The sequence below is a fragment of the Neophocaena asiaeorientalis genome, unplaced genomic scaffold (assembly GCF_003031525.2).
Source record: "Neophocaena asiaeorientalis asiaeorientalis breed wild unplaced genomic scaffold, Neophocaena_asiaeorientalis_V1.1 scaffold31, whole genome shotgun sequence".
NCBI classification, from domain to species: domain Eukaryota; kingdom Metazoa; phylum Chordata; class Mammalia; order Artiodactyla; family Phocoenidae; genus Neophocaena; species Neophocaena asiaeorientalis.
In genome coordinates, this window is record NW_020175320.1 from 192020 (window position 1) to 208687 (window position 16668).

Here is a 16668-nt window from a genome sequence, read left to right on the forward strand (position 1 = left end):
CCAGTCTCCCCAGCCTGGGATTGGGCATTTTCTTCAGATGATGAACCTCAGGGAAGTCCCTTCAACTCTAAGGCAAGTGAGGCCCCCGGCCATGCCTGACCCAGGCTCTGAATGTGTCCAAGCCCAGAAGCCACTGGCCATGGGCTCTGTTTTGCCTGTAGCACCTCAGCTCGGGCATGCACAGCTGAGACCCCGCTGAGGCCTGGGATGGACGTCATGCCTGCTCAGGCCCATCTCACCACGGAAATCGCTGTCCAGCTGGACTAAGGAGCAGGCAGTGACTTCCCCGAGTCTACCCAGAAAACACCAGGCCCAGGAGAAACGGTCCATCAGACCAGCGCCGGTGGCCCCCACCCCAGCCCCTGCCCCCAGCCCCGGGACTCGGGGACACTCACGATGTTCATGAGGGTGAGGACGTAGTTCTGCACGTGCTCCTTCCCGTGGAAGCGCACCACCGAGTCGTCCACCGCCAGCAGCACCTCCATGCTGTAACTGCCCGGCTTGGCATGTCGCCGCTTCCTCTCTGCTTCTCCCAGCCGGTCCCCCACCAGGCCCAGCAGGTTGGGAAGGTCACCCAGGCCAAAAGCTGGAACCGAGACAGGAAGAAACCGAGGTCAAACCCACATAAGGGACTGTCACCGTGACGCCGCCCCCGTCAAGCGTGCCCCTTTCCCTGCCTCTGAAAGTCAAGGCAGCATGAGGGTTTGTGCCATACCAGGTAACTGGTGGGCATGAGCCCTTTCCCTGGCAAGAGGACACGGCGAGTCTCTGAAGCAATGAAGAGCAGAGAGGCGAGAACTGGCCCGGGTTCCAGTTCCTACTCGGTCCCATCTCCCTGTACATCCTAGCCCAAGCCCCACTGCTGCTCCAGGCTTCCCTCCCCCGCTGTGACATGGGGAGGGATAATCCTTGATCTCTTGCCCCACAAGCTTGCTGTAAAAATCAAAGGTGGCACTGGGTGTAAACATCTTAATAAAGGAAAAAAATTGTGATGTTACCGTGGCCTATGCGGGGCATTTTAGGGACCCCTAGAGCATGCCCTGTGCCCCTCAAATCCCTCCCAATCACCGCCAGCAACTCCAAATTTCACCATCACAGCTTTGGCCTTTTGGATGAAAGCAAAATATTTACTTCTTTAACCAGCATTTATTAACTTGTATGATGTTATCTAGGAGTGGTTGAACTTTTTCTGTAAAGGATCAGATAGTAAATATTTTAGGTTTTGTGGGCCTTCCGGTCTCTGTCTCAGCTCTTCAATTTGACAGTTGGAGCATAAAAGCAGCTACAGACAATATGTAAACAAATGAGTCTATCTAGGTCCCAATAAAACTTTATTTACAAAAACAAGTGGTAGGCCACATTTGGCCCATGGACCTTAGTTTCTGACCCTTAATCTAATCCAATCCAATCCAGCCCTTACAACAACTCTGTCAGGTTATCGACTCCATTATACAGGCAAACAAACTAAGGTTCAAAGTAGCGTGCCCATGTCTGTCCGAATCCAAAGGCCTTGCTTTGAAACATACTGCTACCTAGAAAGGTAACACCTCAGGCAGTTATCAGTCATTTACACCATAGCCTGAATAAGGAATGGAGCAACATCTGTTGGGGCAGTGGAGTGAGGGTGCATGAGGACACCATAGGGAAAGCTATGAAAGCAGGACAGGAAGCTGGGGTCCCTCAAGAAAACTTCAACTGAACTTAATGACTTTCCTGCCATCCTACCCTGAAGCTCTGATACTTGTGCACTGATTTCTAAGACTATTCATTTATCCACTGTTATTTGAGAACCCCCACACCCCCAAGACTGGGCCAGGGGCTGAGGCTGTAAAGATGCCACCACTACAATCCCAGCATGTATCCAGAGGTGTGGCTGCAGGAGGGTCCCCACACTTCCTAGAAGGGTTGAGGGTGGGTGGGTGATGAAGGTAGGGTCCTGTCCTTGAGTCCCCCTGACAGATAAGACACCAGATGGTATCAATAGAGTAACGTCAAGGGCTATAGTAGGACTGACTAGGGCAGGCTTCCACACCGAGACCCACACTGGGACTGGGGAGCTGGGGAAGGCTTCTGGAGAAGGGCGTATCGGAACTGGCTGGCGGAGAGCAGGAGACAACCTGCTGTAGTGCGGGGAACACAGGGCCCCGAGCAGGGGGAGCTGCGCCTGCAGCATCTATTGTGAGTATAAGGAGACCCCTCCCACAGTGTGGGTGACCCTCAGGAATGAATCAACGGACACCCGAGTTCTGCCTCTAAGCCTCCATGCACATGGGTACTTCAGGGACTGAAATCGGATCACAGGGCAACAGGGAACCACAGGGCTCCATGTCACTGTTTCTGTTTTCCCTCTGGTGAGTAGTGCTATCGTGCAAAGGAAGGAAAGCACTAGATTTAAGAGTTGGGAAAATGGGGACTTCCCTGGTGGTCCAGTGGGTAAGACTCTGCGCTCCCAGTACAGGGGGCCCGGGTTCAGTCCCTGGTTGGGGAACTAGATCCTACATGCATGCCACAACTAAGAGTCTGCATGCCGGGCTTCCCTGGTGGCGCAGTGGTTAAGAATCTGCCTGCCAATGCAGGGGGCATGGGTTCGAGCCCTGGCCCGGGAAGATCCCACATGCCACAGAGAAACTAAGCCCGTGTGTCACAACTACTGAAGCCCACATGCCTAGAGCCCGTGCTCCGCAACAAGAGAAGCCACCGCAATGAGAAGCCCGCACGCCGCAACGAAGAGTAGCCCCTGCTTGCTGCAACTAGAGAAAGCCGGCGCGCAGCAACAAAGACCCAAACACAGCCAAAAATAAATAAATAAATAAATTTAATGAAAAAAAAAAAAGAGTTGGGAAAATGTATGGACACTGGCCTAGTGGAGAAACCAGAAATGGGCAGCCGGCCCTCTGAACAATGCAATGCACAGCCTGGTGAGCAGGGCTCAGGCTGGTGTCCACCCTCCCTGCCCCTGAGGCCAATGCCTCTGTCTCTGCAGGTGACACTACACCAGAGCTCCTGGTGGCCCTGCTGTCCAACAGTGAGTCCAACAGTGAGTGCAGCAGTCCAGAGACAAATTCCTGGGAGGGGAGAAGACCCCCAGGAGGGGAGAAGGAGGGGCAAGGGCTCTATCCACGGAGTGAGTACAATCATAACAGCCACTTCCAGCACACGAGCAGTGCCCGGAGGTTGCAGCAGTGCAAGTGAAACGGGGAACTTGACCCCTCACAGCTCTCCCTGCCAGGCCTGTCAAAGGGAAGCTCAGAGAGGTTGCCTGACTCATCTCAGGTCATACAGCAAGTTCATGGCAAAAGGCCAGAATGTAAACCCAGACCTGCCACTCCCCATTATCACACCCTAACCGGCACCCAGGTTTCTCTCTCAACAAAAACAGTAACAGGCATTGGGGAGGGCCTGCTGACATCAGCTATAGACCTTGGAGATGTTCCAGTCACACCCTCTTTTCTGGGTCATATATAGGGAATCCTCAAAGCGAGGAGAGGTGAGGCCAGCAGGTCACTGGGAACCTTCACTGAGCCCACCCAAGAAGCCCCATGAGAATGGAAAATGGTGCAGCTGCTTTGAAAACCAGTTTGGCAGTTCCCCCAAAAGTTAAACACAGTGTGGTCATAGGACCTAGCAATCCACTCTTAGGTGTATATGCAAAAGAATTGAAAACATATGTTCACACAAAACCTTGTATAAGAATGTTCATAGCAGCATTATCGTAATAGCCAAAAAATGGAAACAACCCAAATGTCCACCAACAGAAGAACAGATAAACAAAATGTGGTCTCTCCACGGGATGGACTATTACCCTGCCATAAAAAGGAGTAAAGTACTGATTGATACGTGCTCCAGCACGGATGAACCCTACATGCTAAGTGAAAGAAGGCCAGTCACAAAGGCCACAGACTGTATGATTCCACATACAGGGGAGGTCCAGAAGAGACAAATCTCTAGAGACAGAGATCGATTGGTGGTTGCCAGGGGGTTGAGGAGAGGAAAACGGGAGTGACAGCTAATTCATGGGTATCAGGTTTTTTATGGGAGTGATGGAAGTGTTCTAGAATTAGATAATGGTGATGGTCCCACAAAATTGTGAAGAGATATATACAGACTGCCAACAAACACATGAAAGAACGCTCAACATCATTAATCATTAGAGAAATGCAAATCCAAACTACAATGAGATATCATCTCACACCGGTCAGAATGGCTATCATCAAAAAATCTAGAAACAATAAATGCTGGAGAGGGTGTGGAGAAAAGCGAACACTCTTGCACTCTTGGTGGGAATGTAAATTGATACAGCCACTATGGAGAACAGTATGGAAGTTCCTTAAAAAACTACAAATAGAACTACCATATGACCCAGCAATCCCACTACTGGGCATATACCCTGAGAAAACCATAATTCAAAAAGAGTCATGTACCAAAATGTTCATTGCAGCTCTATTTACAATAGCCCGGAGATGGAAACAACCTAAGTGCCCATCATCGGATGAACGGATAAAGAAGATGTGGCACATATATACAATGGAATATTACTCAGCCATAAAAAGAAATGAAATTGAGCTATTTGTAATGAGGTGGATAGACCTAGAGTCTGTCATACAGAGTGAAGTAAGTCAGAAAGAAAAAGACAAATACCGTATGCTAACACATATATATGGAATTTAAGAAAAAAAAATGTCATGAAGAACCTAGGGGTAAGACAGGAATAAAGACGGAGACCTACTGGAGAACGGACTTGAGGATATGGGGAGGGGGAAGGGTGAGTTTTGACAGGGCGAGAGAGAGTCATGGACATATACACACTAACAAACGTAGTAAGGTAGACAGCTAGTGGGAAGCAGCCGCATGGCACAGGGATATTAGCTCGGTGCTTTGTGACAGCCTGGAAGGGTGGGATGGGGAGAGTGGGAGGGAGGGAGACGCAAGAGGGAAGACATATGGGAACATATGTATATGTATAACTGATTCACTTTGTTATAAAGCAGAAACTAACACACCATTGTAAAGCAATTATACCCCAACAAAGATGTTAAAAAAAAAACAAAAACAAAAAACAACAACAACAACAAAAGCCAAACTGAATTGTATATGTTAAAATGGATTTTCTCTCGATTAAAAAAAGCAGCAGCAGCCTTAAGCCCCAGCCTGGCCAGGGGACGAGCTGCCCTGGCGTCTGGCAGCCCCGGCCCCCAGCCGAGGAGCCAGAACTCTGGCAACAGGCACGTATGTCCTGTTGGCATCCAGGTCCCAGGGACCTGGACGGTGGGAAGTCGGCTACAGAGCAGGACTGAGGAAAGGACAGCATTAGGAGCATAGGAACGTCCAGGGCACAGCCTCCAAGGTCAAACCTCTCATCTTAACCGAGATGTTAAATGGAGACAGCCGCATCCAGAAACACTTCACAATCTGGGCTCAGATGCAATGCTGGCCTTAAATTAACAGTGAGTGAGTCACAGGTTTTCAAGAAAGTCCCCTATCACCCTTGTCTTTCTAAGGAAGGACCCACATGGGCCAAGGGCATGACACCACCCACAGGCCCACAGGAGGTTCAGCCTGACCCCCACCCTGAGCTCAGCGGTCTCGGCCTCCCAGCCAATGACCGAGGTGGTGGACTGTGTGGTCGGTTCCAGGCTCACAGCCCTGGAGTAGGAATTCCCCAAGGTCTCTCCCCATAAGGGAGGATTTATGGTCTTTTGATTCAGAACTGGCCTCAGATAAAATTGGAGCCCGAGGGAGACTTGTCATTCCTCCCAGCCATGGTGGTGGGAATGGTCACCACCTGCTCCTGAAACCCTCCCCAGCCCCCCAGAGGCTCCGCCCAGTCCCTCAGCTCCCCCACCCTGCCGCCGCCAGGCCTCCACCATCGCGACATAAGTGCAGCATCACTGTGAGCGACAGGGGGAGAGCAGCTGAGGCTTCAGAGGAGGATTATATGTGGGGACAACTGGTTTCCAGGCATTCCTTCACACTGGGCCCAACCCTGCCAGGGCCCAGGCAGGAGGGTGTGGTCACTCATGGCCAGATTCCACCCAGGGTCTCATGTCTTAGTGGCCAAAGGGACTTCGAGACAAGGCTCAGTCCGACTATGAAGTCGGCACAGGCCCAGGACCAGCACAGGTCGCATCCACTCCTTCATTCACTTAACCAAGTGTCCTGAGTAGGCGTGCAGGCCGGGGTGCAGGCTCTGGTGCTGGTCACTGGGGTGCAGAGACGCCCCTCGCAGGGCTCTCACCCTAACATGGCGGCAGTTACCTTAATAACAAGACCGTGATAAGAGCAACCATTCATCAAACACCTACTATGCGCTAAGCTCCATGCGGGGATTTCTATACACACTATAATACACACAGCCTTAGAGGTAACAATGATCGCCCCCACTTTACAGATTAGAAAAAGAGGCTCAGAGATGTTAAGTAACTTGTTGGGGTCACACAGTAGACAGTGGTGGAAGTAGGATTTTTAAATGGTCTGTTGGACACAGAGCTGACCCTGGTGGTCTGACCCCAGGCAGTCTCCCTACAAGTGCCCTAAGAACCTCCTTCCCGTGGTTCCCAGGGGCTGAGATGATTTTCAGCGGGGGGGGAAGAGCTAACTGCAGCCATTCCACCTTCTGCCTTGGCAGAGAAACAGCCTTGCAAAGCAGCTCTGAGCCCCTCAGAGACACTGGAGTCCCAAGGACTACAGTTCAGGGGACTCAAGTACCCTTCTGGCCGCCAACTCCAGCCTGTTATGGTAGCCCCTAAAGCCCAGTGGCATTTCTCTGCTGGTGCAATAGGTCTACATGGCCCAGTCCCATTACACAGCTGAGAAGACTGAGGCCAGGAGTTGAGAAGTTCAGGCCAGAAGTTACCTAAAAACACCCCCGAGGTGTGGACGGAGGTAGAGCTGGGGGCCCCGCCCACAGCCTACCTTCATTGTGAAGGTCCCCGAGAGGCTCTGTCCACGCCTGCTGGACGACTTCCCGGCGGTACACCACGTGCATCCTCCCGCTGGCCTCCGTCTCCTGCTGCCCCCGCTCCAGGGGCTCAATGAAGTAGTCAGTGCTGTCTGTGCGGATGAGGCCCGCCTGAACCAGGGGCACAGCGAGCAGAAGGAAAGAGGGGGAGAGAGAAAAGATGTGAACACACGGCAGAACGGGTGAGTGTGTGCGACTACAAACGAGTGTGACTAAACGAGTACAGACTCTTCCTCTAGGGGCTTGGGGGGCCCTGGGATGCCAGCAGGGACATGGGAGGGGGTGTCAGGGGGCCAAGCACGGGCTCCCACGCCCATTGCAAGCAGAGCAGATCCACTTCCACTGTGTTGTACGCTCACGGGGTTCCACGTAACGTTTCATTTAAACAAAGGGTTCCAGTGCTTAAAATGGCAGGTCACTGTCACAGGGACTAGGTACACACACCAAAGCACCCCAAAGTGCTATCACTATCCTGCAGATTTGCCTGTATCTACAGACAGACAAGAAGGGAAAGTCCTATCAGTAAAGGTTAATTATCCCTCCCTAAGGTGGGCACTGGACCCCAACTCCAGTACAAAGCGCTGTTATTTCAGATTTAAAGGATGTGCGCATACACACCAGGGAGGGCAGCTCGTGTCTGCTGACGATATAACGAGCCAGGACAGTGCCCCAGGAGTGTGCGCTCTGTTTTTACTCTAATTTTTCGCCTGCATCAAAACGGGCCCTTAAAAAAAACAAAAATCAAGTGTTGGCCTTGGAAATGAAAACATAAAAATATAACCTTGGCCAAGCCCAGCCAACATGTTACTAGGTCCCAATGAAGGCAATATTCACAGGGGCCAATGAAACATATAACTGGATGTGTGTGAACAGACGTGGTACAGGTCCCCTACCTACCACCCACACATCAGCTCTATAAAGCAGTAAGAGACATCCATCATGGTGCCTGGAAAATAGGAGGCAACCCTTTAAAAATATATACTTGTTGAATTCCTTCACTCATTCGACAAATACCTATGGAGTGCCTACGACATACCAGCCCTGCGCCAGACACTGGGGACGCAGCTGTGAACACAAAGCGCGGAATGAAGGAGGCATTTTTATACACCTTCCCCTCGCATAGGAGCTGCCTCTTTGTAAAGCAGCCACTTCTGTGCGCAACAAAATTCCACCAACTGTCCCACCTCAGCCTGTTCTGAGCTGGCTTCTTAGGGAACCCCCTTCAAGGCTTCCTGAGCACACAACAGCGAACTCCCAGCAGCAGCCCATCTTCTTCCTGTCCCTCCCTGCTGTGTCTCTCCATCAAACTGCAAACACCCTGTTGGATCAAATCCAGGATGGCCTTCTGCTCCAATCCGGAGGCCAAAAAACGTTCTAGGGAAAATAGCCAGCCTTACCCGAATACGTTTGGGGCTTCCCAAGGTAACCATTTGAACAGGCGACACTCAATTGTCTGCAAAAGTTCTGGTCTGCTTACTAAAATGACAACGTCAAACTCTATATTAAGCACACGTCCTTTCATTTAAAGCGCTTTCCCTTTTTTTTACTTTTGCACCTGCCATGTGCCCAGGGCAGGGAGAAACAGATAAATAAGGCCCAGCCTTCGGCTGTGAGTTGCTCATTGTCTGGATGGAGGGGCCCACAGAGGAGCAGAGGGTATCCAAATTGTTGGGCTTTGCGCACTGGCGGATATACCTGAGGGACAGGTATCCATCAGGCTCTCGGTTGTAAGGGGCAAAAATTCAACTTGAACCCCCTTGGACCAAAGGGGAGCGTGTTGGCCCCTGGACAAACCATGGCAGGTGCAGGCACTGGAAGTGAGGGGCCCAGTGCCCACGGCTCCCTCTCCACCCTCCTCATGGGCCGCTCTGCATCAGCTTCATTCTCCCGGACAAGGCTATGTTCTTAGAGGCACAGCTCTGCTCTGACACCACAGACAAGCAGGCTTTCCTTGCATAGTCTCATCTGGAACAGCCCAAGGGAGACTGTGGTTGGTCCGGCCCGAGTCACGTGGTCACTCTGGGACTGGCAGTCTCCGCTCGACCTCCACGGCCAGCGGCAGGGTAATCAGTACATCGGAAGAAGGGAGAAACTGACAGGGTAGCAAAAGAAACCTACGTGAGCTGGAAAGGGCACAGCAGGTAGGGGACCCAGGCACAGGTGTGGAAGCAGGAACGGCAGTGTGGGGCTGGGGAGGCATTCAGGCTCGTGGGCAGAGACTGAGCCAAACCTGCATAAGTGATGGGCCTCTTACCTGCAAAAGTGAGAGGCCCAAGTCGAAGGGCTTCTGCCACTGCGGACCCGCAGAGCCCGCCGAAGGAAGCCGTCTTCCAGGGTACACAGGGCTGCAGGATGGGAGGGCCCAGGGCATTCCAGCCAAAGCTACTACAGCTCGGCTGCCAAGAGAGACTCTCTGCCAAGCCCCACGCCCATCCATCCCATCCCAACTTCTGTACCCCCGTCTGATACCCAAGGGCACTGTTGCCACCCCACCAAAACCCCCCCGGACCAAGCAAAGCAAGAGACCCTCACAGCACAAGTCAGACAACCTGTGCTTCATCCAGGCCAAACTCACACAAACCCAGGCTCACTGAGGGCTGTAGTTGCTCTGTTTCTCTCTACCCATCACAGCTCTGCAAACAGCCCGGCAGAGAAGAATTCTCCAGACCAGGGGGCAGGAGACTCCATCCAGCTACCGCCCCCCGCCCCCCACCCCTGACACTGGGTCACTTGATCACAGCCTCCCCCGTTCTGGGACTTGGTTAACCCACTACACAGAAGGATTCTTCAGAATCTGGCATTCCCTGCCACATCACCCACTGGGTCCCTGTGGCCGCCAGACCTCAGTGCCTCATATGAGGGACGCAGGTTCCAGAATGATACGCACAGCATAGGGCTGGGCTGCAAGGTACTACCTTCCAGCCCACCCCTCCCTTTCAAGATGGCCATGCCTGCCCCAGTCTGAGGCTTCAATACCCTGACAACATCCCCAGTCAGGGCACCTCTGACATTTGCTGGGATGCCTCCAGTGACAGGGAGCTCCCCCTCTCAAGATATAACCTATTCTGGGTGGGGACACTCGTAATGGCTTACTGAGTTGAAACACACTTCTCTACATTCTGCCCTTTATGAACAGTCTTATTGCCACTGCTATTAATAACAGTACCTGCCACTTATATTTACACATCTTAATTCATCTTTACGACAACCCTATGAGATAGGCACTAATATTAGACTCATCTCGGGCTTCCCTGGTGGCGCAGTGGTTGAGAGTCCGCCTGCCGATGCAGGGGACACGGGTTCGTGCCACGGTCTGGGAAGATCCCACGTGCTGCGGAGCGGCTGGGCCCGTGAGCCGTGGCCGCTGGGCCTGCGCGTCCGGAGCCTGTGCTCCGCAACGGGAGAGGCCACAACAGTGAGAGGCCCGCGTACCGCAAAAAAAAAAAAAAAAAAATTAGACTCATCTCATGGATGAGGAAACAGAGGTTCAGAATGGTTAAGTAACTTGCCCAGAGTCACCCAGCAAGTAAGGGATAGGACTAGAACAACAGCCCAGCTCTGTGTGGCTGTTTGACCTAAGCTCTGTTACCTCAGGCCGCTCGGGCCCTGCTCCTGCCCTGGGGGCCCACTTGGAGCATTCTTTCGTAGTCCCGACTGCAAGTCCCTGGGCCTCTTGTCTGGCCTTGCAGAGCAAGCAGGATATTCATTTCCCACCTCTGGACGAAAACATTCGATGGAAGCCAGTCCACCTGCCACCACTGACGTGAGGATGAGGAGAAACTTCAGCACACAGCCTTAGGGGGAGCAGACCCCTCCCGCCGCCTGGTGACCACCCTCCACGCACACACCAGCTCTCCTCTACCAGCCATGGAAGCCCTGGGATTCCTGGGACTGGACTAGCCCCCATACCCTCAGCCCTCTCCCCAGGGAAGAGTTAAAGGAACCCCTATTTTTCCACCCAGTGAACTGTTTAGGGCAAAGACCCAAGCCCTGTCATATGCAAGGGCTAGGAAATAAGTTTCAAACCTCTTTGTAACTGCAGATCCCACCAGCCCCACCTCCACCCCACCCCCTCACTGACATCCAGATCAGAACCTCCCTAGTGATCACCCTCATCTATTTAGGGCATCATGTCCAGGCCTTGGCAGTTCTGGGCCACCTCTGGGCTCCCTCTTGGCCTCCGAGACCCTCCTCCTGGAGAAGGGATGGCAAGGCAGGCCCGGCCACCAGATCAGGAGGCGGCCTGGGCCAGTTCCTCCCCGCGGCCCTCCGTTTCCCCGTCTGCACCAGGAGAGGTTTGGCCCGCGCTCCCCTCCAGCGCTGCCCTGGCCAGGAAACCAGGCACCGCTCAGGGCAGACAGCCTGGCAACGGGAACCTTCTGGCTCTCTGCCTCCTCACCAAATTACTCCCGTCTCTCAATTTATGAGATGTTTATATTTCCGACAAGTGGTGGCTAATTTTAAGCACTAAAATCAAATCAAATTTCTGTATAAGAAATCAAGAAAGGGGGAGAAACTAAGTTCTGGTGGAATGGAAAATAAATGTCAGCTGTATCTGTTTTCACCCATAACTTATTCTTCTGGAAACAGTAGATAAGTAGGAAATATATTCCAGAAAGATCCTTCGTGCAATAAAAATGACAACAAATAGCTGTTTATATCCAATTGAGCCACATACTATATAGGCCTTCGGGCAATTTCTCCAAATGGAAACCCAGCAGAGGGCAAGCCTGGCCCCCTCAGCCCTGCTCTAGACCCTTTAATACGGCTGCTCCTGAGGACTCTTTCCTGGAAGGTGTGTGGCTGAGGGAGGGGCCTGTTTGAATTTTCCAACAGGGCTGTGACACTGTTCTGGTTGCAAAGGTGACAGCTTCTTCTGCGTCTTCATCCAGAGGCCCTCAGGCCGTGCTAGCTAAGGTCTTCCAGTCCAGCTTCCCCTCAGGAAAAAACCCCAAACCCAGAGTGTAATTCCAGAGCACCTGAAGGAGACGGGTGACGACAGCGTAGGTGACTTGCTGCCTTAGAAATCACCTGTGTCCCGCCGTGGGTCATAACTGAAGAGCTCAGTTGGTTACCGGCAGCTGTCTATCATCAGGGTGAGGTCCCAAATATTTCAGCAGATAACTGAAGTCATACTATTTTGAAATTCGTATGTATGTGGGAATGTGTATATATAAACATGTTTATTCTAAAACTGCATGTACTTGCACGTAAACTGGGAGGCACAGGTAAAACGAGCCAACAAACAGATCTCCAGGGAGGCCAGAGATCGAGATCCCAAAGGACACCTTGGACAGTGCACAAGTCCAGACTTGGACAAGGACAGGGGTCCATCTGTGCTGAGTCAGGTGCAGAGACAACGAGCAAGGACCCAGCCCGGGTCTGGAAAGCCCTTGCTGCCCCCTCAGATTGGCCAACCTTTGTCAAATGCCCAGAAGGAGGGCCCATTTCGAGATGGCAGCTGCAGTGGAGCCAGCTGAGGTGTGGGCCAGGTCTCCCCTTCCTTCTCCTTCCAAGGCCGGCCTATGTGGGGCCTCCCCAGCAGGGAAAGAAGCAGAGCAGGCCACCCCCAACCCTACCATCCTGCCACCTCCCAAGGAGAGTGCATTCTCGGGCCCGAACTTGTTCTGGAAATTCCATTACGAGGGTTTGACTGCCAGCTGTGCTGTCTCAGGTTCTAGGCTTCCAGCAAATTCAGATGGAAACTGTTCCACTGGAGGAAACAAAAGTAAACCCAGCAAGTGGAGGCTGGGTGATGCACACCCTGGGAATGGCATGAGAATCAGAAGTGGCTTCCACTAGGCTCGCCCCCAACAGCGCCACCTACTTCTATCCCCAGCCACTGCCAGCCAGGCCGCCTCCGAGATCACATCACCTGCTACAACCTCAGAAACCTTGACTGCGGGTGTCTCCTTCTCTCCCCGCACCATCCTGCTCACCTAACTCTAGCACGCTGGCTCCAGCTACAATTAAACTTCATCAAGACCTCCAACACATGGCCCCACCACTCCACCACTGTCAATCCCCCCTCCAAGTCCTCACTTCTCCCCTCACCACCTTGGACTTCTCGATCCAGACACATAATAGTTCTTGTGCAAACACCCATAACTCTCTCCTGCCTTTCCCTCCATCCTGCTCTCCCAGAGAAGCCTCTGCCCTGGTTCAACCCAAGCCGCCACCCACTCCACGTCTGCACACTGATGGAGAAAACGCACACGGTGCCCACTGGTCTCCCTTGGAATCAGTGTCCAGAGCTCTCGTGTGAGCACAATGCAGGCAGGGGACTCTGCAGCACTGCCCTGTTACACCTGTGTTCCCGTTTTCCCATTGGCTTGGACATCTAACACTGGTCCCGCCCCCACCCTCTCCTGTTTTCAAGGAGAAAACAGACACCGTCAGGCAGGGCTCTCCCACCACCACATGAGCTCCCATAGCCGTGCCCTGTGCTCAGGACCACCCCCTTCTCACCGCCTCAAGACTTAACTCCTGCAATTAGCATCCCTCTTTCTGGCATCACCAGGCCCTCCCTCTCTCCTGATTCAGTCTCGTTGACATGTATTGATAAGTGTACTTGAGGATCTCCCATCTGTGAAATTCCCTCCCAGCCCTGTCCAGCTACTGCCAGGGTCTCTGCTTCCCTCCACAGCAGAAAGAGTTGTCCACACTCACTGCCTGCACCTCCATGCCTCGCCTCTATCCACACCACAGGGGCTTCTAGAACCACCACTTCCTGGAAACTGCTCTCATCACAGTCACCTGGGACCTCATGTGGCCAGAGCCAGAAATCACTTCTTTATCCTGGTCTCGCTCAGCTCCTCCAGCCACACAGTCATGCTCCCTGGGGATTTCTCCTAATCCTATGGGGATTATGTATTTGCAGGTAACTCCAAAATTACATCCTCAGCTCTGACCCCTCCCGAAATTCCATGTAAGACTGTCCAACAGTCTCCCTGATAGAGACCCTGGGCTTCCGCTGGGCACCGCAAACTTTAAAGCAGACCTACTCCTCCTCCCCATGCCTCCCCCATCTCAGCAAATGACACTATCTTTTCCCCAGTTACTCAAGCCAAAAACCAAGGGGAGGGGTGGGCCCAGGGATTAGGTTTTTTTCAAGTCCTTCCACCTCCCCAGTGGTTCTGTTAAGTCAATTCAACTGAAAGACACACCCAACATAACCTGCAGGGACCAGACCCTCTGTGGGATCATCCTGGGCCATTGCCTCTGATGCACGACGAACGTGAGGTGGCCAGTGCCACCCCACACGCCCCCATAGCCTGAGACCATCGTTCCCTCTCTCAGTAGGTCTTTATGAAGCATCTACTGCGTGCTGGGCTTGGGGGCGGGGGGTGGGTGCAAAAAGATATGAAACCAGCCTCTGCTCTCCTAGTGAGGGACTTGCGTCTAATATAGGTAAAGAACTCTTACTGCTCACTAAGAAGAAGACAACCCAATTTAAAAATGGGGAAAGAACCTGAGTAAACATTTCTCCAGGGAAGATATACAAATGGCCAATAAGCACATGAAAAGGTGCTCAACATCATTAGTCATTAGGGAAATGCAAATCAAAACCACAATGAGATACCCCTCATACCCACAAGGATGGCTAGAATCAAAAAGTCAGACACTAACAAGCGTTGACAGGGATGTGGAGAAGTTGGAACCCTCATACATTGCTGGTGGGAATGTAAAATGATGCAGCTACTTAGGAAAACAGTCTGGCAGTTCCACAAAATATTAAACAGAGTTTCCATATGAGCCAGCAATTCCACTTGGTATAAACTCAAGAGAAATGAAAACATAAGTCTACATAAAAACCTTTACACAAATGTTCACTGCAGCATTACTGACAGCAGCCAAGAAGTGGAAACAACCCAAATGCCCATCGGCAGATGAACGGATCAACAAAATGTGGTGTATCCATATAATGGAATGTTATTTAGCCATAAAAAAGAAAGAAATGCTGAAAAACACTACAACATAGGTGAATCTTGAAAACATTATGCTAAGTGAAAGAAGCCAGTCACTAAAGGCCACATATTATACAATTCCATTCATTTGAAACTCTAGAATAGGGCAATATATAGAGACAGAAGATAGATTAGTGGTTGCCGGGGGCTGGAGTAATGGATCCCAGCTGGGGGTGGCGAGAGAGGGTGGAGAGAGGGGGCGGCGATAGCTAAAGGACACAGAGCTTCTTTCTGAGATAGTGAAAATGTTCTAAAATTGAACATGGTGATAATTACACAATTCTGGGCATATAATAAAAATCCACTGAATCGTACACTCTAAATGGGTGACTTACACGGTATGTGAATCTCAATAAAGCTGTTAGATGACACACACACAGGGAGATAAGCACGGAGATGACACATATGCACAGGAACAAGAGACACACATGCACCCAGATGACACACAAAGGGATGACACACACACAGACAACACACATGCACTCAGACGACACACATGCATGAGGTGCACAGGCTGCCCGCTACCATGGAAGCGTGAGTCAGCACGGCTGGGATGAAAGCCTGCGGACGCTGAGATTCCACATAATTCAAACCTGATGTGGAAGCCCCAAGCCACAGGAGCTCTGCTGGTGGCTGGGCTGCCAAGGCGTGGGCCCAAGCCAAGGAGAGTCTGAAAGCTGATTCATGCCGAGCTGCAGCCTTGGGGACAGGCAGGAGGAAGGAGCCCTCGGAGGATGGAGCCGAGAACCGCCAGGTTTGTCCTCAAAGGGCAACGCACACCCCACACGGGCGGGCGCAGCAGAAATCCCAGAAGGCCCTGAGGCTCAGATGAAGCACGGGAAGAGGAGAGCCTCCACCAGCTGGAGGCAGTTACCCTGGATGAATGCTTACTGGCTCCGCCCACTTCCCAGGGTCATGACCTCTGCAGGCCTCACACCCTGGGAGGTGCTGGGTGAAAGGCTACTGGGGCCTTGGTGGGCCCAGCCCATTTGTAGCAAAGATCCTTCTCCCCTGCATCCTTAAGGGGAAAAGTCCTTACCAAGAAAAGACTGATTCACAGGAATTGTAAATGTGAGACAGAACATGGGCAAACCAAAGGCTGGTGGAAATGCACCACCTGGGTGTGAACTTGTAGGCAATTTCCTTCTCTTTAAACATTTAGGTGTTTTCTAACTTTTCTATGATTCCCCTATCTGAAAAGGAAACCTGATTCTGCACAGCATGTCTGCCTGCTACAATGAGCAAGAAAAAATTGTATAACAATGACTTTAAAACAAAGTTTAAAAGAAGGAAACAAACCCAGTGTAACCCTCCTTTTCTGTCATCCAACCTCCCTGCAAAGCGATGCAGCGGCTACACTTGGGAGTGAAATACCTGGGGCTCTGTCCCAGCCTGGACCCTTCCCAGCTGGGTGACACTCTCCAAGCCTCAGTTTCCATGCCTGAAACGAAATGAAATGATGTAATGAAGGGGACATGCCCCCTGCTGAGCCCTGGCCCACAGCAGGTGTGTGGCCTTTTCCTTTCTTTCCTTCTTCGGACTGGCTCTCCTGGTCCCCCAACTTTTCCGTCAAACACAAATTAGACTTTTCCAGGAGGCTACAGCAGTGGGTCTTACCCCTAGATGTCCATTAGGGTCACCTGGGGAATCTGCAGACCGACTGACGCCCAGGCCACACCCCCAGACAAATGAATCACATCTAGGGAGATGGGGCAGTGGTGGGGCAGTGGTGGGGCGGTGGGT

At 52.0% G+C, this 16668-nt stretch overlaps 1 protein-coding gene across 1 annotated transcript in view; it reads right to left on the minus strand.

The window, feature by feature from the left end:
• Nucleotides 1-16668, minus strand: part of ADAMTS14 (ADAM metallopeptidase with thrombospondin type 1 motif 14) — a 92649-nt gene that overhangs the window by 60985 nt on the left and 14996 nt on the right. The window contains exons 3-4 of the mRNA XM_024765565.1: nucleotides 6913-7069; nucleotides 396-586 (exon numbers count right to left, since the gene is read on the minus strand). Coding sequence (XP_024621333.1) covers nucleotides 396-586; nucleotides 6913-7069 — 348 coding nt within the window. The remainder of the gene's footprint in view (nucleotides 1-395; nucleotides 587-6912; nucleotides 7070-16668) is intronic.